Raw genomic sequence first — 24,172 nt, forward strand, 5'->3', positions numbered from 1 at the left:
GATGCTCTCAGAGCATGACTTGCACATTTGGGAAATAAAACTAACCAACAAACTCACCACACCTTTCTTCCCTAAAATTTATTGTTAATGCATACATGCTATTGGGGCTGTCTTTGTTTCTGACTGTCTGTTTCCTTCCTAGAGCAGCAAAACTTTTCCACCACGCCACTCCTGCAGGAATTCCTCTTTTACAAGTTTCACAACAGTGATACAACTTGTCAATTCACTTGGGCATCATTCTGCCAGTGACAAAATACCCAGCGTGATACATCAGCCTCTGATTTACTGCCCCCCTCACCGGTTTGTCAGAAATTTGAAGACCGTGAAAGAAGCGTTACATAGAAATTGATAGGAGCAGGTCTTCTTCACTTTCCAGTGCATTATGGAGCATTTCCTAAAAGTTCTGGAAGACTTTGAACTACCAAGTTTTAAGACATCACTACTATTATGTACTTTACAGATATTTGAAGACATACTGAAAAATTTCAGTAATACAGTTTCTATTCTAAGCAACCTACAAAAGTTTTTAAAAATTCCTTAAAACATTTCCATGATAGCTTTTCTTCCATCTCAAAGAAAAAAAAAAACAAACCCAAACCAAACATGTAAAAGATTCAAAATGGGACAACACATGATTTTAACTTGTTAACATTTTCTTCAGAAATCACACATGCATACACTAATTAGAAGAAAGCTGTGCCATATTCATGCTGATAAAAATCCTTACATCACTTAATCATGTTCTTGAGTAAACAGTAGATAAACACATAGTTCAAATCTATATGTATATCAGTAATTATGTACATGCACACAGAATTTATCGGTGAGCTACTTCAATCAGGACAACAGTAGTACCTTCTTTTTGCTGCAGTAAATCTGCCATTTCTTCTCTGGAGGGAGTGCAAACATAGCCTCTCTGTTCTTGTCTGTGAGATCCAATTCATCCTGGAGATTAGGGGGGGGGAACAAAACAGAAAAAAAACAGTCAACAGCTGCATTGGTAACTTCTATTAGGTTGAGAGGAATCTGGACCAGGTATGTTGACGAGCCTTCAATCAAAAGGCAGAGGACCTAGTGGCTCCCAAAGACTCCAAAGATTATTGGTTTCATAATTTTTACCTTGCTACTGCGAGTTCTCCCTGTCAGAGCGGGATCTGTGAAGAGAGGCAGCCTGAACAACTCCTATGTATGTCAAACTTCCATTACTAATGATTAGTCAAGGATGGGAAAGATCACACTAAAGGCATGGAGTGAAAAACTCATGGCACTGGCTTAGTGACACAGACACTCCTTACAACTCTTAGGGAAGGGCTAAAAATTCAATATACCTTTTTCCTGGCCTGCAGTACCAGCTTGGTCTTCCATAGAAGGAGAACAGTGAAATCACTGTATCTTTTAAACAAAGGTCACGAGACAGTTGTCTAGTGGCAGCAATGTCAACAGCAACCTACAGGTTGAAGTGTTTGTCCAGATGTTTGTCCTCTGAACCATGCAGTCCCCAGCAAAAGACAACCAGGGTTTCAGACATAAAGGACATATCTCCACACAGCAGCACATCAGGTTGAACCGCCCAGCACATTCAGTCTCTGTTAAGAAAAGTGAGCTCAGTGGAACACACCCTTTTAGAGCTTAGCCAACCTTACATTTGTAAAATGAAGGATAATGCTGTGATCTGGAACTGACTCCCAACTCTGTCACAAGCTCCCTCTGGATACACCACCAAATTCCCCAGCTTTAGTTTCTCTTCTGTAAAAGGCGGATAACAATAGGCTCTCTTCCCATACAATGTGTCTCTAAAATCATCAAAGCAGAGACTGCTACTTGCTCTGTGTTTATTCAGCACTGAACAGAACAGGGCTCCAAACACAGCTGCCAGTTTCAGGTGCTAATGGGAATTAAACAAGAATGGTCTTCATAGCAAGCAGCCTGCATGAGCAGGGACAGACAAAGATGTCTAAATGAGAGTTTCAGCAATAAAAAGACAAGCTTCCAATAACATTTCAATGAATCAGTTTTGGCAGGGTTTTCTTTTTCCTATATATTTGAAACTGTTTGGAGAAGGAAGTGTCCAGGGGTCCAATATCAAGATGACATTGCAGCTCTAAGAACGCTGCTCATGCAGATTCTGGCACCCACACTAACCTAGCCCAAGCAGAGACAATACCTCTTTAACTCAGCCCAACAATGGCTCATTTGGAAAGCGTTCAGGGCTGGGAAACTTGTGAAAACAGTGAGCTAAATTGCACACTGAGCCTGGTAGCGGCTGCTGACAGATTTAAAAGCCCATAGAGATTTCAGCTGCAAAAAGGTACAAAAGAAATGCAAACAGTAACAAGGCGAGGTCAGTGCCAGCAGCCCAAGGTAGAAGAAGCTGGAGGGTTTTTTTAAACAAGAAAAAGTTTAAAGGCAAAAAAAAAACAAAACAACCTCAAAAAATTTTAGCTGTGCAAAAAGAGTGCAAACCATGTGGAAATGTTTAGGGTGAGTTTCCAAACAAGGGGGCAGCCAAGCGAGGCAAGGAGTTTTATCCTTGCTACACACAATTAGAAAGCTCAGGCCAGGATCACATTCTTGGGGGGAGAGGGAGAGTGAAACGACATGTAAGGTCTTAAGACAAGCGAAGGAATGCTGTTGGAGGTCAAGCATGTGGGAGGGGAAGGAGGGGCAGACAGGGAATCAGAAATGCCAGGTTTGGAAGAACCACCAAAGAGGCCAGAATACACATCTGAAATGAGCTGGCTGGGCTCAGCTAAATTCTTAGAAAAATTACGATTGTTTTATTGAACTGCTTAATGATCTTAGCCTTTTTTTTTTTTTTTTTTTTTTTTTTTAAATAAAGAGCAACTAACTTGGTTTTCTAACCCATACTGCTCTTTCTGGAGTCTGGTGGCAGATCAGACAAGCAGCAAAAGCTCTTCCCAGAAGCTGTGCACAAAACTGAACGATGATCTCAACCAATATAGTTCAAGACAACCATTTCATCAAAAGAACGCTCCTATTGACTAAAACCACCCAGAGGGCTGGATGCTGACACTTAGCAGCTTCTAGACACTGCCCTGGACACTGACAGTATCAGGGACATAAAGAGCACTGCCTTCAATGGGGCAATAGGAATATGCAACTGCCAGCCATGTAATTTTGCATCCTGATAGCATGATATTTTTTTCAGGACAGAAGCCTAGAAAGGTAGTTTGAAAGGATGGAATATCCAGTGGGAACAAAGTGCATCCACACCCCACTTTGTTGTGACTCAGGAGGGTAGATTAAGCCAGAAGATCATTAGCAGTCATCACATTAGCTCAGATAACATAGTAACAAGGAAACTGCTCAGGGTTCCAGGCAAAAACGTGATCACCAGAGGCAGACCCAAACACACCTGACTGGAAAACAGCACACGGAGGATGGATTACCCTTCCTTTTGAAACAGCTAGTGTTTGTCTTCCTTAGCAGGCAAAATGCCCCCAGGTCAGATGGGCAGGTAGCAAGCATGAATATTCAGCAGGGAAAGAGACACTTTCTCCAGAATGTGGAGAAAGCAGCAGTCAAGCTCTTCAACACCCTTTCCTGAAGTTAGTCTTCAGCAATGTGCTCCTTCACTGAGAGGAAGAAAGGAGAGGAAGGATACATGGCCCCCTCTGCCTGGAGCATTAATCAAATCCCAACCTATGAAGAACCAAGAAATCCCTGTAAAATACAAGAGACTTCTGGAACCCTCCAAATCATCTTACCTCTTCCATCCCCATCCCCTTTCTATAGAAGATCAGAAGGCCACCACGACTGCACAGGAAACCCCTGGATCTAGCTAAGAAAGATGATCTTGGATCAGGCAGACCATTCTCCTATTCTGACTCAGACAGTCCTAACAGACAGCACATAGGAAACACACTGCCTTGGAGGGAAGCAGGAGGAACCACAGAAAGAATAAATTTCAGAGGGGTAATTTGGTCCATGAACAGGTCATTCCGACCCAACGACAGAGGCAGATCTGTCAGTATGTAGAACTTCAGACCCTAGAGTTAGCTCAGTGACAGCAAGCAGCTATTGAAGGAGAAAGGAATTGCAAAGGTTGGCAGGAAAGGGGAAGAACTACAAACTCTGAATGCAGTCATCAAGACTGGGGTTGGAGCCAGGCTAAGGAAGCCGACATGACCGAATGCCCAGGGAGCAAATGTAAAGGGCAAGCAAAAAGGGTCAGTCAGAACAAAGCGGGGAAAACACCCTCCTCCATCACCTGTGCCAATTTCCCAACAGAAATGTAGGAACTCCTCTTCTATGTTTTGGATGGGCGGCTCGGTTCCAGCAATTCATGCCAGCATGACCCTGCACAATGGATGGAGCTCAGCCTCCTGGTTCTTAAAAATACTTCAAGTTGCAAGTATTCTCATGAAACACAGATTAAAAAGACATTTGCCAGGCTGGCCTGAGGGAGATGTACAGTACCTCCAGTTAATATTCCTCACATTTCTCTCCTTTATCTATTTCCTATTTTTTTTTTTATTTACTGAGAGGATACATTCAGTTAATTTCACTTTCATGTGGGCATTTTTTTTTAACTTACACAGATTGAATTTCAATGATAAAACATTTAAAATGTACTGGAGTTGGATTTGAGGTTCAAATATTTCCAGTCCAGTTCTCAGGCCAAAAGGGAAGATGGCCTCCATTCAAAATGGCTACAACCCAAGGAAATAAGAGACAGAGAGAAAGAAGGGAACAAGAAGGAGGAATGGGTAGGAAACATAAAACCAGTATTTTGTGGGATTTAAAACCACATTATGACCCTTGTTTTTGGGAACATTCATCAAAGTGTGAAAGCTGGATTTGATGCTGGTAGCCATCAGCTCAATAATGATATCACTCAAAGCCCCGGAAGAGTTGAACAGAAAAGCATTTCTCACGTAGACTGGGCAGCACTTTTCTTAGTGACATGAAATGAAATTAATACAGAGAAAAAGTAATATTTTGGGAATGTAGAAGAGTGGTTCATTTGGAAAGAGAACCACTAAAGGAGAACCTGTAATACCTACCAACATGCCTGCCTCTTTAAAGGAGAACCTTTAACGCCTACCAACATCTCTGTACTGAAATGTGTATTGCATCTCCACCATTCAGTCATCTGTGAAAGGTGGAACAGAGTCACAGGATAGTTGCTCCTTCACCAGTCTACTTCGCCTGGCCCTGCAAGAAGACTTACACAGTCCATTTTTGGAATTTTGGAATTTAAATGCAGAAAACCTGAAATACTTTGAAAGGCAAACTTAGTAAGATACTCAAAGACAGAATGAGACTTCCCATTTTCAACATATCAATGCTGAAGCCACAGCAGGGGTAGGATGGAAACCTCAAGACTATAAGTACACAGAGTATCAGGGCTTCAGGGCTCCAGCACCTCCTGGCTTCAAGTCAGAATGCTGGAGACCAAGAACCCCAAACTTCGTTCTCCAGGGATATTTGGACACTCATGGGAGACTTCCTCAGTTCCAGTTTCTCATTCTACTTGTCCCAGTTCCACTGGCTGACAGACTTTCTGGTCATCAGGGAGCTTCCCAGTGACTTAAGGTCAAACAGCTGCTTCATTTTGAAAGACAGAAAGCAACAACCCAAAACAAGCAACAAACCAACCTTCAGAGGCTGGTGGGGTTGGTTTTGAGTTTTTTTTCTTTTTGCTTGTTTGTTTTTTGGTTTTGTTTTGTCTTCATAAAAGTTTAATGAATCATGCATAGCATTTCCAGCATGATGAAACACAGAATTCTGGAATGATATGTTTTGTTTACTGCAGGCAATAACTTGATCAATATGGGCATAATACATATTTTGCCACAAGGGAGAAGAGATTTTGCTTATTTTCTTATGTTTAGTTGGATACCTTTCTTGTTTCATCAATTTCTTATAATTTCAGCTACAGATAGTTGAGTTACACTTTTAATTTTTGTCTGTAGGTCACAGTCTCTCTTACTTAGAGTGCTCTTGAAAGCACATCCTTTCTATGAGCATCCATCCCAGGCCTGTGTTTCACATTTAATGGCTTTTTTTTATGACTGAGAGAAGTTAATGAAATCTAAAAGCATATTCTCATTTTTTAAATGTTTATTTCTGTCTACAAACATATTCAGGCAATTATTAAAGAATTATTAAGGAATGAAATCCTTTTACCATCCCCACAGGGAATAGCTTTGGCATGAAATCAATCTTCATTTTACACCACACAATCTAACACTAAGATGTAATACATTGGCAAATAGGCTTCACCACTTCTGCTGTTCAGAGATGCCTATTTTGACTGCCTGATTACAGCTCTATCGCACTGTTTGGTTCTTTAGCAGCAGATAGGTACTCAAGCAAAAGGACAGCCAGGTCTCGGCATCAACAGGCACCAGGGGAACCAGATCTTCAGATGGCACAAACTGGCAAAGCTCCCCAGAAAGGTTAAACTTTACTCTCCCTTGTTAAACTCAAAATGGAAACTTAAGAGCTTCCAGAATAGATGAGACCAGCAGTTATCTGACCTGTGACCAGCACCACAAGCTTCAGAGGGCTGTGCAAAAGCCCTGTAAGTACAAAGCCACATAACAAACTCCGTAGATGGTCAAACACTTCCCAACTCCCTGACTCAAAAAACCTGGCTGATTCTGTGATGCAGGTGAGTCAAATGTCCCTGTCAAGATGGGGATAGCAGTGGTACTTGCAAATATTGTTTTGTGCAGCTCCAACATTTTCCTTTTGCTCAGTCACACCAGCCTTATCCTTAATGGTTCTTTGTGAGTCATCCAACAGGGAACAAAACTGAGAAAGCAGGAATTACTACCTACTAATCCAATCCAGCATAACTATTATAGCTTTAACAAGTGAACTGAGTAGGACCACATTGCTAACACGTGACTTATATTTCCTGAAAGCTACACTTTTACATTAACAACAGTCCCAGGAACCTTTATTTTTCAGTTCATGCTGCCTATGCCAGGTTTTGTTGGCAAATAACAAACAGGTTGGTTGGTGACTCACATTCGAGCTGTGCCTCTGCCCACCAGGGAGGGAGGCCGGGGAGGAGTGGAGACACTCTCATCACAGGTCCAGAGGCAGCTGTCCAAAAAGCTGCTTCAGAGATAACTGCAGTGAGTGAACTAAAAAAACCCAACCAACCAACCAAACAAAAAAACCCAACAAAACAAAAACCCCAGTCTTCTTCAGATCTCAGTCTCTTTGCAAAGAGTTTGTGAATCCTTCATGTAGAAGAGGTAAACCTTCCCTATTTAATCACTGTGTCCACCTCCAGGGGACAGTATAGGATTGTTCCCCTACAGTTTTCCTTCCATTGCTTTGTTCAATCCAGCTCACCAGGCCGACATGTAAGAGGCAGCCTGCTGGAAGAGTGTGCATTTCCAATACTGAGGAGGTCAATAAGGCATTCTGAAAGACTGTCTGTCTGAACTGTGAGTGAATGAGGTTCATTCGACTGCACAAACTGCCTACACTCATGTACAAACCGGAGCAATGAGCAATGCAAAAAAAGTACTGCTCATCAAAGCTCCCTAAAAAAGAGAAACATTCCACAGGCTTTACCTAATATGCAACTGCAAACACTGGGGTGTGATTGAGGCAGGCATCAAGACGAGTGAAACAGAGACTCCTTCTCTAGACAACCACCAGTTCCCATCCCCACCTTCTCAGGGCTGTGCCTGGCACAACTGCATGGCTGTACCCACAGCAGAACTTGATGGCAGATGCTCTTTCAACAGGCACAGCTAGCATATATCCAGATGCAGCACATTGGTTAACAGTTCCCACTTGGGCACCTGACATATGTCTCCAGTCCACTGATAACGCACAAAGAAAAAGCAAAACAACCCCCAAAACAAACCCTCCCCTCCCCTCAAGCTCTTCAATCTCATCCTAACTCTTGGAATTAAAAGAAGCCTTTGTAAAACACACTGAAACAACACACCATATTGGGCTGGGGAGTAACATTTTGGTCAGTTTCCCAATTGATAAGAATTAGGTGGATCACTGCAAAACATCATTGGGTCTCCATGCATTTGTATGTACATAGTATGAGTATGTACAGATATATATGCCACTCGCACCTTACATACACAAGAACTATATACATATCACATAACATCTACCCATACCTACAATGCTTTATCGTTGTATTTGTGCGTGACGAAACCACTGTGCACATACAAGTTGCGCACACAGCCTGCTGGCGTAGGAAGTAATGTTTACATTTCAGCTACTGCCACAGACCTGACTGTAAAGCAGAAAAGCAGAGAAACAAAAGGCTGTGATTCCCATTATAGTTTTTTTCCTTCTTGCTTTTTTCAAAAAGTTATGGCTTTAAAACCCCTTCAATATTGGGGCCCAAATCTCTTGATTCTCAGTCACAACAGTACAAGACAGAAAGCACCTGATGTTTAAGTACTGGAAGATGTGTTTCTCTTCTACCCTGCCAACACAGAAGTTACTCATTCTTAAGGCTCAGCACTGGAGTATGAATTTCATCCATCAAGGGCACTGCTTTTTGGCAGAGAAATTTATCTCACAGAAAGCCAATTAACACCTCCCCCCACCCCTAAACACCCCCCCCACTGTACTGTTTCCTTTTTTCCTCCTTAATCATTGGTTAATTGCTTCTTTGCTTCCTGGAGAAGAGATAAATCCTGGCTCTCTCCTACTGCCCAAAGTTCTCTGTGACATGACAGCATGCAAATACATATAACCAGCAAGGCTTATTGTGGCAGACCCCTATCACAGGCTGCCAGAAGCATCTGCTGTTCATTTTTCTGCCCTTCACAGGCAAACCACATGCATGAGACAACAATCTGCTGGGCCAAATAGAAAGAGAAAGAATGAGGAAAACCAGTACCTGTTTATGCAACAATACACACAGATGTTTAGAGAGAGATAGATCATGACTTAGATATGCGTCCTCCTATATGCAGGGCTACAATATGGGTAGAGCAAGAGGGACGCTCCATGGATATGGGTGGGCATACGAGGACAATAATGCAAACAGTTGACTATCATCACTGCTTTTTCTGTTACGATGGGCTGCATGTCCATGTCAGTGAATTGGAATGAGCCCAATAAGAGGGATGGGGATGAAAACTGAATAGTCAGGCTCATGTCTAATCTAAATCCCTGCTGCTGCAATTTAAGCCTATTACTTCCGGCCCTGTCAGCCACAGACATGGTGAGCAATTTTTTCCTTCCTCTTGATAACAGTTTTCAAGCCTATTAAAGGCTGTTGTAATGTCCCTCCTCAGTCACCTTTCTTGAGGCTAAACAAGCCCAGCCCTTTCAGTCTTTCTTAGAGGTCATGTCCCCTGGACCTCTCACTCCTCTTCTAATTGACTTCCGGGCTCTCTCCAGTCAAAGTGCATCTTTCTTGAAGCGCACTGTTCAAAAGTGGGGACAATGTTCCAGCTGAGACCTTACCAATGCTGAGTGCAAAGATTACTTCATGCATCTTCCAGACTGCATTCCTGGTTATATATTCCATGAAGACAATGACTTCTTTTTTTTTTTTTTAATAAAAAAAACCCTCAAAACCTGCATGACTTATGTTCACTCATGATCCACCATAATCCCTAGTTTGTTCTCTGAATAAGTGTACCTACCTGGCTGCTTCCCATCCTGAATTACCAGACTTGTTCCTAAAAGGAGCATGTTTTAACTGTCCCCATTGAATCCCATCCTTTTTTCACACAATTGTTCCATCTTCTTTTAAGCTTGTCTTTTAACATATCCACAGTGTTTACAGCCTAGTGATATTTGGAAAGTTAATAGGTATGCTGTGTATTCCACTATCCAGTCAATTAAATGAAAACACCAAACAGAACTGAAGCCGTTAAACCTCTGCTTGATACATCTTTTCACTGTGACAAGTTGCAAGTCCCCTAGGGCAAGTACCACATTTACCTCCACATTCTGATTATACACAGTAATATCAAATCCCTCTCTCAAATAGAGCTTCTAGTATCACCATGTATAACACTAAATAACAATAAAATCTGCCGTTTCAGCACAGTGCCCATTCCCCGCCCCTCATTTCCTTTCCTTCTCCTCCCCTCATTTCCCCCTCCCTTCCCCCTCCCCGTGCCAGGGTTTGTTTTTCATGCCAAGGTCCTTTAGATGAGACCCTGTATGGGAAGGTAGGTGTGGGAAAGGTTATTAGGAAACTGCCGTCTAAACTGCTACCTTTCCGGCTTCCCCACCCTCTCCCTCCCTACAAAGTCTCCTCTGTTCTGTTTTAATACTAATGAGTTCAGAGGAGGTTCCTAGGCTGGAGCAATTCACAGCTTGGTCTGTGCCAAAGCACACAGGCACACACCTCTCTGATCGCTTCCTGCCCAAACAGAGTCTTGCTGGCTCAGCCCTCGAAAAGTGGGCTGGGAATTGCTGCTGCGGCCCAGTGCCAAAGGCAGGCTGAATTTCCAGGGGCGTTGGTGCCACCTACTCCTCCCTCCCAGCTTTATCCTCTTGTGTGCATCCTATTTGCCCCTATGGGAGAAAACAAGGGTAAGTCAGAGCTTAGCTGACCTTTAAATCTCTGATAAAATATTACGTAAAAGGAACTCAGAGGTCAGTTAAGAATTTAATGAGCAAAATTAACTTCTTATCAAGCTTTGGTTGTGCAGCTCAGACACACATGCTCAAACTTATATCCAGGGTAAACTCAAAGGAACTCCTATAAATCAACATCATTTCTGGCATGAGTTCAGATTTACACAGATAGAAGCGAAACCAGAAGCTGGCTTTAGTTCTTCTCTTGCTCTCTGAATAATTACTCCAGATTTAGCAGTGCAAAGTAGAGATCAGAATGTCCCTAACTCCATTAAACTGAATGGACTTTGGATATACAGCAGTGCGAAGTATTAATCGAATTACCTGCCTTAAAATTGTAACAGAGACTAAACCTCTTGGCTAGACAGCCTGTAACACAGGCTTGTTCTACAGTCTACAGCACAGACTTCAGACATAGAATAGTCTGAGCAGTCTATCACTCCCCTTCTTGCTGTTAACTTCTACTTCAGTAAATGGAGATGAGCTGTATCTACTACTGATCAGTCCAGACCAGCTAGAAGAACACCCACATATGAGGCTTCCGTTATCTCCTCTGGGGTGAGGTGGAGGGCAATTCCACAACGCTCCTCACTTACATAAACTGAGTATTTCCATAATCAAACACCGAATTGAAGGCATGACAGTATATTTGGTTATTCACTCACACCCTGTCCTGTCTCATTGTTGAAGTATTCTGATAATCAGAACAGCAACTACTGCACTGACATCACTGGGCTTAAGAAAACACCAGCCAAGATGTTTTTCTCTAAACATTTCTAAGAAAGAAATTATCAGAAACTTTCACAACATACACCAAAATGAATAAGAAAAGGATAAGCATTTGCCTTGCAGAACGAACTCATCTCCTAACAACGAATCATAATTGCATTTATTATCTGGTTAAGCATTTGTAATCTCAAAGTTCTCTCGCATCATTAATGTAGAAGCCAACAACTTTACACCAACTGACAAACTCATCCAGCTGTTGCTCTCTGTACAAGATGTAATGCTGAAACACAGCCACTAAAGCAATCCCAATGGATTTTCCATGACTTCGGGATCTCCCTGGACACCTTCCAAACTGGGAAACTGCAATCTGCTTTCCCCTTGTAATTTCCTTTGGAGAAGTCATTCGTCAAACCTCCACCTAGTAAACCATTGCATAACATTGTTGTGTACCCTGCTAAATTCTTTTCAGAAGGTGTTTGTGTTATTAGTCTGGGCACCCTTTCCCTTTATGTGGTCAACAAATGATGGGAAATGGCAAAATTAAAAGATGCCCCTAAGTGTTTTTAATATAGAAGTGCATAGAATATATAGATGTTGACTAGGGCCCTTTTGCATGCAGCACTGGGTCCACATGTGAAAGAAAGGAGAGTCTGCCCAGGAAGGCTGTGGAGTCTTGTATCAGATTCTCCCTAAAAAAAGAACAAGTAGATAAGAGCAGGGCAATATCTATGACAGGAGGCAGTAGTAGAGATTTGCTCCCAAAATCTTCAAATACAATGCATTTTGCCACTGGAAAACTCCTGTACTACCTATGACCTACACATGCTGCATCTTTTCAGCATCTTTTCAATCTCACTACAATTCTTTACTAAAACTGGTTGAAGAAGCATCACTATTCCCTGTTTCACACCAGGGAAACGAACTCACAAGTGCACAAAATGAGTTGTATAAGCTTGTAGAAGTACCCAGGAAAAAGATGCAATGCTCTTCAAATGTTTTCCTCCCAGCAAGCTTACAGACTTTTTAATTTAGAGAAAACGAGGTACCTAGCATTAAAAGCTCTGGGTCAGTGGTGTTCCAGTGCCAGGTGGAAGGCATCTGCCTGCACTTCCTCTGGACAAAACATGCCAGAGACAGAGCAGCTGTGCAGGCAGCCCGGTGCAGTGAGTGACAGAAAAAGCACCTTCTGATGCTTGCCTTCCATATGCTGCTCCCACCCAGTGCTGAAGGGATGAGCAGACGGGCCACTCGTCTCCTGTATTTAGTGACACCAAAAGCTCCCCTTGACCCAGTGCAGAGGAAGGTGCCAGGGAACTACTGACCTGAGAACCCTGTACCCTAAAAAGGTGCTACTCCATCCACCCAGCCTCACCCGTGGCACCTTGTGCTCCCCACCTTGCAGTCTTGCAGACCAGGCACATGACAAGGCCATTTCCCTCCAACACTGGAAGAGCCATCCCAGATTACCTTAACAGTTTCCCTGAATGACAAACAACCCTGAGCACTGTTTGAAGACACAATCCACCTATAGAAGGACACAGAGGCATTACATAATTATAAACCCTTTTCCCCCACTCGCCTTCAGGCTATATGATACACTATCTGAGCAATGATTATATCTGATATAAATTGCTACTAGATGAGCAAATACAGTCAATTTGAGTCAACACATTAAACAGATGATCCTTCATGGTTATCTACTTCTCCATTCAATTATCTTATTTTGTTAACAGTTCCTCCTAAACCCCAGCTACCCTTTGCCTCAGTAGGGATAACTCCTGTCCTGCAAGACACTTGCATCCCGTCCTCTTTCACTACCTTTCCACCTCACTGGAAAATTTCACTGCTTCCCCAGCTTCATGTGGTTACTTTTACATTGATTGCTATTTTGTTGTAAATTTGATAAGGTCTTCATCACCACAGGGACCTGGCTCCCCCTTTCTTGCTCAAATCAGGCTAAATGACAAATCATACCTCCTACAACGTCTCAGATCTGGCCCTTCTTCTATGAGATACAGAAGAAACAGACATCTGTCATTCAACCTCCCTTCATCGATGTGCAAGCTCGCTCTCCAAAAGCATAGCCAAAAGATCATCTTGGCCTAGCATTCGCCCCATGTCACCTCCACCTTTGCACCCTGTCTTTGCTCTCCCTTCAGCACCACAGCTACTTCATTTGTTGTGTCTTTTTCTTCAACGCTTTGGAAAACTTTGTCTCTCCTTATCGTAATCTCCTGTCCAGTTACAATCTGGCCATCATGCTCTTTGAATGATGTAGTACTTTCCTCTGCCATTTCTCCCAGATGCATCACCAGGTGGCATTTTCTCATCCCAAATGACCTTTCTGACCTGATTCATAGCAGTCTCCCACCTCTCCTCAGCAGACCAAATCTAGATTCAAATATCCTCTCTAGAAGGTGAGGAATAAGGTCTTAATAGATTTGTAAGTCATCTAATACAGCTCTGAACAATGTGAGACACTAATAAAGAGAAGTAAAGAAAGGACAGAAACTGCAGAAGGGCAGGAATCATACTCAGAAAAGCCATTTCAAAGCAGTGGAACAATAGGACATCCCTGTACTGCTGCTGCTGGCTCTTTTTCTAACAGAGAGGGCAGAGCCTGTTACTCTAAGACAGCAGGCATCAAAGTGGCAGGAGCTATATGAGAATGCTGGTTCAATTCTAGAAGGAAGGTAGGAAATTGTCTACTCTGCATCCATCCAAGTGGAGTTGGAAAAGCCACTCCATATCATCTCAGTGTTTTATCACTTCAGCAGCCTTCAGACTCAATCCAGAAAGTTCCTGTCTCTTCATTACAGCCATAATGCAACACAAAACCCATTCAAATATTAATGATGTCTTACTAAGGAAAAAGGCCATGGTAGAGCTTTACGTTATTTTTTTCTTTTTACGTAATGCTGCCTAACAGTTGCAGCTATGCCAAAACAAGATAGTGTTACCAAATCATCTGATAAGGTATTAGAAACACATGGACTCAAGTTTTCTGAACAGTAAGCACATCCACCCTATCCGTGACTTAGTGGATAGGATATCATGCCAGCTTCCAAGCATTCAGTAGAGGGAAGACACAAGACTGACATCTTAGCACATCCATTTTCCAGTGGCAGGATCTGTTCTTTCCCCTCTTTTTGCATCCCAAAATATATGTCTGCTGTGCTTCCAAAATCCAGTACTTCTCCTCTTATGCCCTAGATGGACTACATGCATGTCCTCAGTCAGGGAACAATCAGGATTACCCTGTTAAAAACATGTAGTCCAGTAAGTAGATCTTTCTCAGGTGTTTCACATCTACGGTAAGTAAACCATACACAACACACTCAAACATTGTCTTTAGGTATTCCAACCACGACCACAACCTTCCTCGCCTTTCAGAAAGGCGGCCAGTATGCTCCGCTTGGGATATTCAGAGGCCAACAATCACCACAGACACGAAAAATACCACACAGGCCAAATTTCAGGCAATGTAGAATGATATAACTCCACTACTGTCTTTAGTGGAACTGAGCTGCTTTTCATCAGATAACTATCTGTCCATAAGTTTTATAGTAAAGCAACAAGATCTACAAAACAGTGTGTCCCTGCACAAAAGCCTTATAACTACACAGGTACTTTGGTAACACCCCCAGCTTCTTCACTTCATGCCAAAATCTGGCACATAAGCCCATGTCTGGCTTTACATTTGTTTACACAACCCTGTTGATTCTCAGGCACGGAGTGTGAGACCTGGCTCCCATCTCATGCTCTCCTCACAGCATCTGGGTCTCAGACATTTGCAGCATAGTGACTGCTGCTTTTTACACAGCTGGTCAGGGAGCTGGGAGCTGCCAACCAGCTGCACCTACTGGAAGGGAGCCTAGAGGGAGAAAGTGCTGGTGCTGCACTCAGTGCCACAAGCCTGTCCCTACCACAGGACTCCATATGTAGGCTAGTGAAAAGGAGAGCTGTCGCTGCCACGAAGCCTAAAATGTAATACCTCTTATGTACTGGAACTTGAGTAACTATAGAAAGCTGCTTGTAGTGATACGCGCATTAAAATCAGGGACTTGTACACATGTATTGCACATGGGATAGGTGTAAAGCAGACCCGACATTATGAAAAATCTGTCTTTGAAGAGCAGGAAGAAAAAGAAAAAAAGGTATCCTGGATATGGACAATTAAAAAGAAAAAAGGTATCCTGGGTATGTACAATCTTGGACTGAAGAACTATGCTGGACATAAAGGAACATCTGTGCATAATTAGATAGACTATGATACCTTGAAGAGCTTTTGCCTCCCAAGCCTCAGTCCCCTAATTGCTTCAGAAACCTTAAACCACCCAGTACTTTTGCCATTATTATAATAGAAGGCAAGTGCATCTGAGTGCATGAAAAATGTTAATCTGACAACTATAAACTAACCCAAGAGAAAGGAAAGTTTTTGTGGCCTGGCCCCCATCAGTGAGGAAAGCAATCTGCTGCCTCAGAGCTTTGGATTTTTCTGCCTTCAGAGACAGTGTCTTCAACTCAGATGGTGATGCTAAGCCTTCTTCCTGGATATGAGCCTCTGGTCATGAAAAATCCAACTTAGTCTCATCATCAGTATTTTCTTACAGCCTCCACTGGTGCATTCTCATTAAGTGCAAGAAAGGAAGCAATAACTGGGGTGGGGAGTCTCCACTGAGCCAAGGCCAGCAAAGCCTCCTAGTTTGCTGGAGTTAGAGCTCAGCATATGCAAATAAAAATGAAGGACCTCTCCAGATCTTGATTGCATTTGGCACTATACAACCTTCCTGACTGATTAGGTACAATCATTCATTACAGAAAAGGACAGAGGGGATGGGCACAGGGAATAACAGAACTTCCTCTTATGGACAAAACAGCATAGAGGCACTTTTAAATTATGGTTGTGGAGAAATTTGCACTCACCAACAACTCAAAGCCACAGGCCTGTCAGAGGTGTACTCTGAAACTATGATTTACATGCAGGGCAAGTGACACAGAAATTAAATCCCTGTATTCAAAAGAATCCAGCAAGAGGATAGAATGACTCAAAAGACTGATAATTTGAAACTGAAATACTCAAATCTTGGTAACATGCCTGAATTTAAATGTGATTAAATACTGTTACCAATATACATGACACGTGTTTGGGGTTTGAAGTGAGGACCTAAAATGCATGTCTTTCTAAGCCACAAAATTTCAGTGAGAAACTAAGGACTAAATAAGCTTCAGACATGGAGGATACTTTTCTGGGAAGGTGGTGCTCCACACTGGGAGCCAAGAGACAGAAAGGGCAACTGCATATCTGTCCCCAGAAGTATTACAAGGGATCTGGGGGAGAAATAGAGAACTTTGTTCTCCAGGCTCGTCAACAAACACAGAGAGTCACAGCTGATGCCTGCTTGTGCCTACATACATAGACTAATGTTTAAGGCAGTCTGTATTCACATGAAAGCCCACAATGGAGGCATTTCTTGTACTTTTTACCCCATAAATACTCTTGCAGGTTGCAGAGCCAAAGAGGGGCCTCACGAACACTGCCACAGCTAGGACTTGGCAAGCTTGAGTGGGACTGGTGATATATGGGAGTACTTATTCAATGTGGTGAAGCCTAGTTTTCATCTGAGGTTTATGTTGTATCCATTACATTAAATGGCCTGCAAGGGAGAACTAAGCGTGAAGGAAACTTGCTACTTCCAAGTCAGCTGCAGTAGGAACCACTACTACAGTTATTTAGGTTTGGATCTCATCTCCCTGTGGCTCTTGATGAAGGTGCGTTATCCAGTGTATGCCAAATTGATGCCTTGCTCAGAAATTCTTTTGCTTCCTCTGATGAAATAAATAAATGAATTCTCAGATACTTCCATAATAAATAAATGAATTCTCAGATACTTCCATGCTGTACCTTAATCTCTTTCAACATAAAATTCCTTTTTCTTTCTTTTCTCCTCAACTTCTTCGCCTCTGCGAAGAGAGACTATAATCACTGAATTTTATTCTCTGTGAAGGTAGAGAAGGAACAGATGTAGAGAGATGTCACAGAGCAAGCAAAGAACAGTTTTCCCAAACCTTCTGTTGTTGATCACTTCATTCAATGCTACTAGAAATGTGTCCCCGGTGACCCTGCTGTTCCTTTGTCTCTGTCCTGAGACGACTAGCAAAGATACTAGCCATGTGGATGGCTCAGGTGCTCACAGTACACTAGCCAGCTCCTTTCACGTTCTTCAGCATTCTGGCACTAAAGTGCTGGCAACTAGGGTTGAGAAATCAAGAGAGCACACAAAATACGTGACAGCAGCAAATATCACACTAATTCCATAGTTCTATTTCAGGACAAGATGAAGACACTGATTTACTTAGGAAGGAATTAGCTAAATGGGCAGAAAAAACAAGTGAGACCCATGTGGTGGGAGAGGACAGAGAAAAAAGGCAAGAGCAAAATATACAGTAAAGCAACAGACATCTTGCTCTAGATATCCTCCTTCATCAGGTGGCACAAGGCATTAAAAGTTCTAGACACAGTTACAGAAATGATCAGAATATTCAGAGGTTACCAAGTTGCTGCCTCTGCTGCTTGGACTCTCCTGCCACACCTCCTCTTCATATTTTTCACCTTCATGGGCGTTCCTCTGTACAGCTCTTATTCCAAGGAGACTGAAGGAGAAGGAATTAACATGATCCTCATTTTCTCTCTTCTCTTTACTATCATAGTCACTGCCATTCCTTCCAGCTAGATTCCTGGGCTAGCTCATCTTTAATTCAGAAACTGAGCCAACTGTGATGCTGTGGAAGCCACTACTAAATATTATGGGATCAGAGGTGACAAGGTGAGAGACTAAGAGCTGAATTTAGGGTTATGTCAGGAAGGGACATAGTTCCATGTTTTTGTGGTCGGTGTTACAGAGCGCTGCAGACAGAAACCAAGGTTAAGGTTTCAATCATGCTTCCCAGCATGGGCTGAACACCCTGAAGGTGCTTGATTCTGAGGGAAGGACAGACCCCTTGATTCACCACTTGGTTCCATCTTCATTTCATTGCACTCAGGCGATACTACAAGGGAAAATATGTTTTTGATTTCCAGTGGCCTCATTCGTCAGGAACACATAGCAGTTCCCTGTGCATCTTCTCTACAACAAAAGCTGGGGTTTCACAGTAGGGTCAGAAAACTAGATCTCTTCAAAGAGAGAGGGAGAGAGAGAGAGAGGAGTGTATGCTGCCTCACCCAAGCAGCAACGTACCTCTTTTGGCAACTAAAGAAACATGGGACCTCATACGGAGCTGTCATTTCAATGGACGAGAAGAAGCATAAAGGCAGACCAAAAGAGATGCTGGATAATTCTGAAGTTTTCAAACACAGAGAGTTCATAAGTATTTATGCTGCTCCTCAGCTATAAATAACGTAACTTAATAGGTACTTTTGGTGGCATAAGGTCTAAAGTTTTGTTCTGGAAAAGCCTGGGAGAATGGTAAATAGTAATATGGATAAAAAGCTTTTGTGAATCTATAAAGTCAACAAACCACCTTATTTAGGGACTCTGAGGAAAAAGAAGAAAAAAAAAAACCAAAACCAAAACTAAAAAAGAAACAGGTTCATATGCAACGTAAGAGAAACAAACCATGACAGCAGAATCCAGTCGATGTCGCACCTGAACTGAATACCAGAATGCTTCAAAGGCAGCCAACACTAAGAGAGGATAACAGTAAGCATTTCTCAAATCTTTCCCAGTGTAAGAATTGAATGTGGTGCAGGTAACTCAGGCAAGGTTATTATCATTCAAGCTTGGAGGCTGTAATAATATGAAAATGGCAACTCAGAAGACAACTCCACTTCTTCCCCATGGACCTTCTGTCCTAAAATGGACAAATCTCAAACTCCACCTTCTCAAATGCCATGACCATCTCAACAGAGCCACTAATAAAAGAAACAAAAAGAGAAACAACAAAAGCACAAGCTCTTTACACCGCTCTTTCCTCTGTGCTAGCATTCTTTACATTTTTCCGCTTTGCTTGAATTACCAGCATTTAAGCAACCCTTCTTGGCATGGTCTGAGTTCACATCTGGGATCAGGTTGCTGGTGTAAGAGAGATCTAGATGGCAAAATCTTTAGTGTTAAGCAGCACACCACCCTTAATCCATTAGAAGAGTCCAGGACTCTAATACTGAGCAAAAGGAATCAGAATCCACTGTGACAAGATCACACTGCTGCTAACAAATATGAACAAGGACACGGAGAAGCTGTTTCATGAAAAAAAAAAAAATTATTTCCCCTTGCCTTGCAATAGTTCTTCCAGATTCTTCTGCAGTTCCTGTTCAGTCAATAAATCTGTACAAGGAAAAACACATGTGCTTAGCACAGCCATTTTTGCCAGCAGGCACAAAACCAGCTTGGCGCCCACCAGTAGACCACCAACTGCAGCAGCACTTTACTACACGGTAGTATACACAGTGCCAGCTGAGAAGAGAAGGAACAAAGCAGAAGTGATGCTGGCTAGAACAGCCTCGATGGTCAGGTAGGGCCAGTTTTACAATTTATGAGGTACAGGACCACTCCGCACACCCTACTCTCTAGAGCTTCTGTTCCTTGCCTGTTCATTGAAGGGGAGACGCTAAAGCCAGCTGTTCTGTTCTCTTTCAGTTGGGTGCATGAAAGTGGCCCTTTGAGGGGCAAAGCTTGTGGTCACAAGTATTTTTGTTTGCTTTGTGTCTTGTGCATCTAGACTTCTGATAAGGACTTAACCTCTACTGTTACCACTGCATTAGTCCCAAGGCAATCACTGCCAGCAGGTAGCCTGAGAGCTAGTACATCTTCTCTTGTCTTAGCTCAAACAAAATCAGACCAAATCACTCTGAGTCATAGTCTTCATTCAGACCTACTCTCTGCACATGTTCCCAATGAAATAAATCAAGACTGAATTTGGCCCATATCAGGAGTAACCCATTCTGTTTTAATTTTCTAATCAAGGAGACAAGGCCTAAACACAGCATCCAGCTTGAAGTAACACAAAAGCCTGGGATCCATCCTAGAACTGTTTTTCTAGTTGAGCGGCATCGAGAGTAGACATTTCAGCTGAAATCAGCATCAACTTGTCATTTGACAACCACTGCCTTGGTCAGAGTCCAGTTAGGCAGCTGCCGTTACCCGGTTGGTTGGTCTGGGTGCATCCTCCAAACTGAGCAGCACATACATGTATATTTGCCTGTCTGGAGTCTACACGTGCAAGTTTGCAAGCTCTGGAGGGGTCTTGTGACTCCATCACAAATAAAGAATCCCAACACATTCCTAATTCCTCCTCTTGCAAAATGGACATCTCCAAATTCACTTTTCATGATGTTAATTTAAGGACCACAAGAACAAGAGAAGACATGCTTCTGGCCCTCAAAATGTCCATTTTCCTCAGAAAGGCAGGTAAAAACATACCGAATATTTACTGGACTGGAAAATTCATCACAAGGAGGCTTTTCCAGCACAGCTAGGCTTAGCTCTTTTTGTCATTAACCCTTATGTGGGAAAATGCCCCAGATTTTAACTGCAACAAGGGGAAAAATAAGGCTTTTAAAAATTCATTCAAGCACACCAATGTTTCATTATACCCTTTGTAGAGCAGATGGCAAGATGAGGCTATACCCCCTGGGCCTGCTTCAGGGGGCTAACACAAATGCTGTTCTCACTACAGATCTCAGATGATGTTGGTATCATCATTTCACTTGGGTATTTGGGTCAAAAGGCTTTACACTCAAATCTGTTTTTTATATAGTACAAGTGCACCCAGACTAGACCCTAACGGATAAGCAGCAGGGAGACTAGTACACAGCACAGAGCCCTCTCAGGCACTTCCAGGTCGCTGATTTACACTGGTGCATTTACAGACTGAATCTTTCTAATCCAATTAAAATCTCATCCAAGCTGTCAATACAGATGTAGCCTGTTTTATTTTAGTGTCTCACACAATATGCATTAATCCAGACCTGTGGACAAACTAGCCCTTCTAGGCAAATTCTGCATTCTGTCAGCCCCATTTCGAGCCCACGTTCTCTTGCTCATAAAGCCCTTACTGCTCTCATGCTACCTCCCTGCCCAGGAACTCCTATGGACATGCATCACCATCCTATCTGAGTGCTTTATAAAAATATGTGACATCATTAACCTTCTGAAAAATAGCACTTTTCTCTCCCAGCTCACTTCTCATGTAATGATGGCTAGGGTACTATCATTAAATATACAAACATAAATATGATCTATTTTCATTTCAATAGCTTCACTTGTTTGAAACGTATATGCCAGTTACAGGCTGTCAGCACGTTTAATAAGTTATAGCATAGACCAACAACTCACAAACTTCTGGGGCCCAAAATTTTTACAGATCATCATGTGTACTTGTCATTAAACTTTGCACCAAAAACATTATAAATTATACTGTTTAATAGACTTCCGTAAGGCAACTGTGAGCTGTTTTGCCAGAAGCACATGGAACACCGGTATTTGCCAAGCATAAAACAAAAAGCTAAAGGCATCCTTAATACCACCACAAACTCTCAAACTCTTCATAGAAACTGATACCCTTGTCAGTAAGCAAAAGACCAGCAGCAACTAAAACAGGTCTTTCAGCATGACCCGAAGGTAAACAAGTTCAAGTTTTAGCAAGCCAAGTTCAGGAGCAAAGCACATCTGTTGATGACGTCTTCAGGAAGGCTGGATTGAATGCTTCAGTGGATCTTGGTATTGGAGAGAGGGGAACTTTGATACAGCAATTAAAGCTTTGCATGTGAAAACCAATACTTACGCAGCATCCAGAAATAAATTGACAGCAGAGCAGATTACAGACTACACTCTTACTCATGAGAGATACCTGTCACCAAGCAGAATTCTCCACAGTCAAGTCAGCTGCACTTTCCAAGAGGAATTCAAGTAGTCTCACATAAAAGGCAAACTGACTTAAATATAGAGCAGGATTTTGTGAGATATCTCCATAAGAGGAGATTCCTCATCTGCTACTTAGTCAGAAGCAAGGAGACCCTCTTCTGCTGCACACCCTATTCTTCCTGAAACAACTGCAAATCCTATTGACTCCTTCCCACACTCCTGCCATAGAATACTGCAAATGCTAAAAAATTGTTGCAGGTGCTAGCGCAGGTGGAAACAGTTAATAGAAAAGAAATCCATACCAATTTGCTATGTACACAGAAAGCAACTTTGGCTGAGGAAGTCCTTCAGCTGAAAATTGTTAGAGCATTGGAGAGTATCCTGGAAAAGACTACCCTATGGCCATATTTATATTCTTCCCTAGGCATCTGCTTTGGACCCCATCTTGAAATGGGAGCCTTGGCTAGGTTGTCAGACCACTGATCTGACAAACTATAGCTGTCCCTATGTTTCATATGACATACTATAGTTGTCCATATGTTAACCTCCACTTGCATACCCAAATTATATGGTTATTTTCATTGCTACAGCACTTTGAAGCCATGGTAATGGACAAGAACTTACTGGGCTGATGTTATAAGCGTCATGTAGAAAGTTTACTTGCAAATTCCTCTGAGATCCAATATTTTCTGTTCTATTCCTCATCTCAGTAGCGCCACTCAGACAAACATACACTTACAGATACCTCACTTTACATAACCTCTGATCTCAGAGTGGTAATGAGATAGCTGATCAACTGCATCAAATGGGCATCACCTTTACGATGCAGATCGCAAAACATCACAGTCCTAAGACCTCTGCCTGTGTTTTGCATGCAGGCTGAACGAGAAGGCAAAGACAGCGAAGTCATTTGATGCTGGCATGAATAGCAAGTGCCTGCTACTGGAAGACACAACGTTTACCACAAAAGCAGATGACAAAGTTCATCTGAAATAACTGCTTCCCTTCCTGTTTATGTCTGTTGCCGCAACAGCACCATGTCATGGTTCAAAGGCAGCTGGCTAATGAAACATAATTAGCATGGTCACCTGATTCTTATACCTCACCAGCAGTATGTTACTGATCAACAGAACAGTGTAGTCCTTATTTTATAGGCCTGCAAACCCTAAGATTTTCCACTGTACTATATTATACAGCAGATTTTATCCCAAAGTTGTTAACAAGAAATTGACTGTCAGATTCGTTTTCTAGAGAACTTAGGAGGTTCCTTCTAATATGCCCAATCCTATGCCTGGAGAATTGCATAGTGCTGTGGGAATAAATACGCATATTTAAGCATTTTGTTGTACTTATACACATTGCCACTGTCATCCATCCTGTCATTTGCTGCTTTTCTCCCACAAAGGAATTAGTCATAAAAGAATGAAGGAAGGAAAAAAAAAAAAAAGCTTCAACAGAAGGTTTGGTTTTTTTCCTATCCCTAGTAAGTCCCTTAAGGCTCTTTACTCCTCCTTTGAAGGGAGGAGTTCATCCACCCCCTAAAATATATCAATCTGCCAGCAGAAACTTACCACAAGTTCGGCGAATCTGGCATTGAGCTCTTCTGCTGGTGGGATCGGGACAGAAAACTCAAGGAATTGGAGGGGGTTATTGTCCTTGAGGTTGATTTCAGGGAGGTCGCTACCCCCAAAACAACAAAGAAACCCCAACGCATGACGATTCCTCTTCCTGGGGGCCATGATCATGGTATATGATGCTATCTTCTGATCATGTTCTGCAGGAAGGAAAAAAAAAAACAAAACAAAACAGACATTAAATGATAAACAAGACTGTTGGATCTGTGCAGCTCTCTGCAGTTACAATGGTTATCACTGGTGTAACAGCTGGAAGAGGATGGAAGGATCTGAGACACAAAAGAGCAAAATTAACCTGCAAGCTATACAAGGTAGCTAAGCTTTAATATGGTATTAACATGTTCTTATATGGCAGTGTAGAATCACTTCTCTCAAAGTTTCTGA

General features: G+C 42.3%; 1 protein-coding gene across 3 annotated transcripts in view; it reads right to left on the minus strand.

Annotated features, from left to right (window-relative positions):
* The window catches only part of DAAM2 (dishevelled associated activator of morphogenesis 2), a gene marked incomplete at its 5' end in the record, with an annotated part of 120,449 nt that extends 96,526 nt beyond the window's left edge, over positions 1-23,923 (minus strand). The window contains 2 exons of one of the 3 annotated variants that reach the window (XM_082307852.1): positions 856-945; positions 23,726-23,923. In XM_082307852.1, the coding sequence (XP_082163978.1) occupies positions 856-945; positions 23,726-23,899 (264 nt within the window). The remainder of the gene's footprint in view (positions 1-855; positions 946-23,725) is intronic. The other 2 variants (XM_082307850.1, XM_082307851.1) reach the window with 2 other exon arrangements.
* Between the last annotated feature and the right edge of the window lie 249 nt (positions 23,924-24,172).

Source organism: Platalea leucorodia (assembly GCF_965183815.1).
Source record: "Platalea leucorodia genome assembly, chromosome: 3".
Classification (NCBI taxonomy): domain Eukaryota; kingdom Metazoa; phylum Chordata; class Aves; order Pelecaniformes; family Threskiornithidae; genus Platalea; species Platalea leucorodia.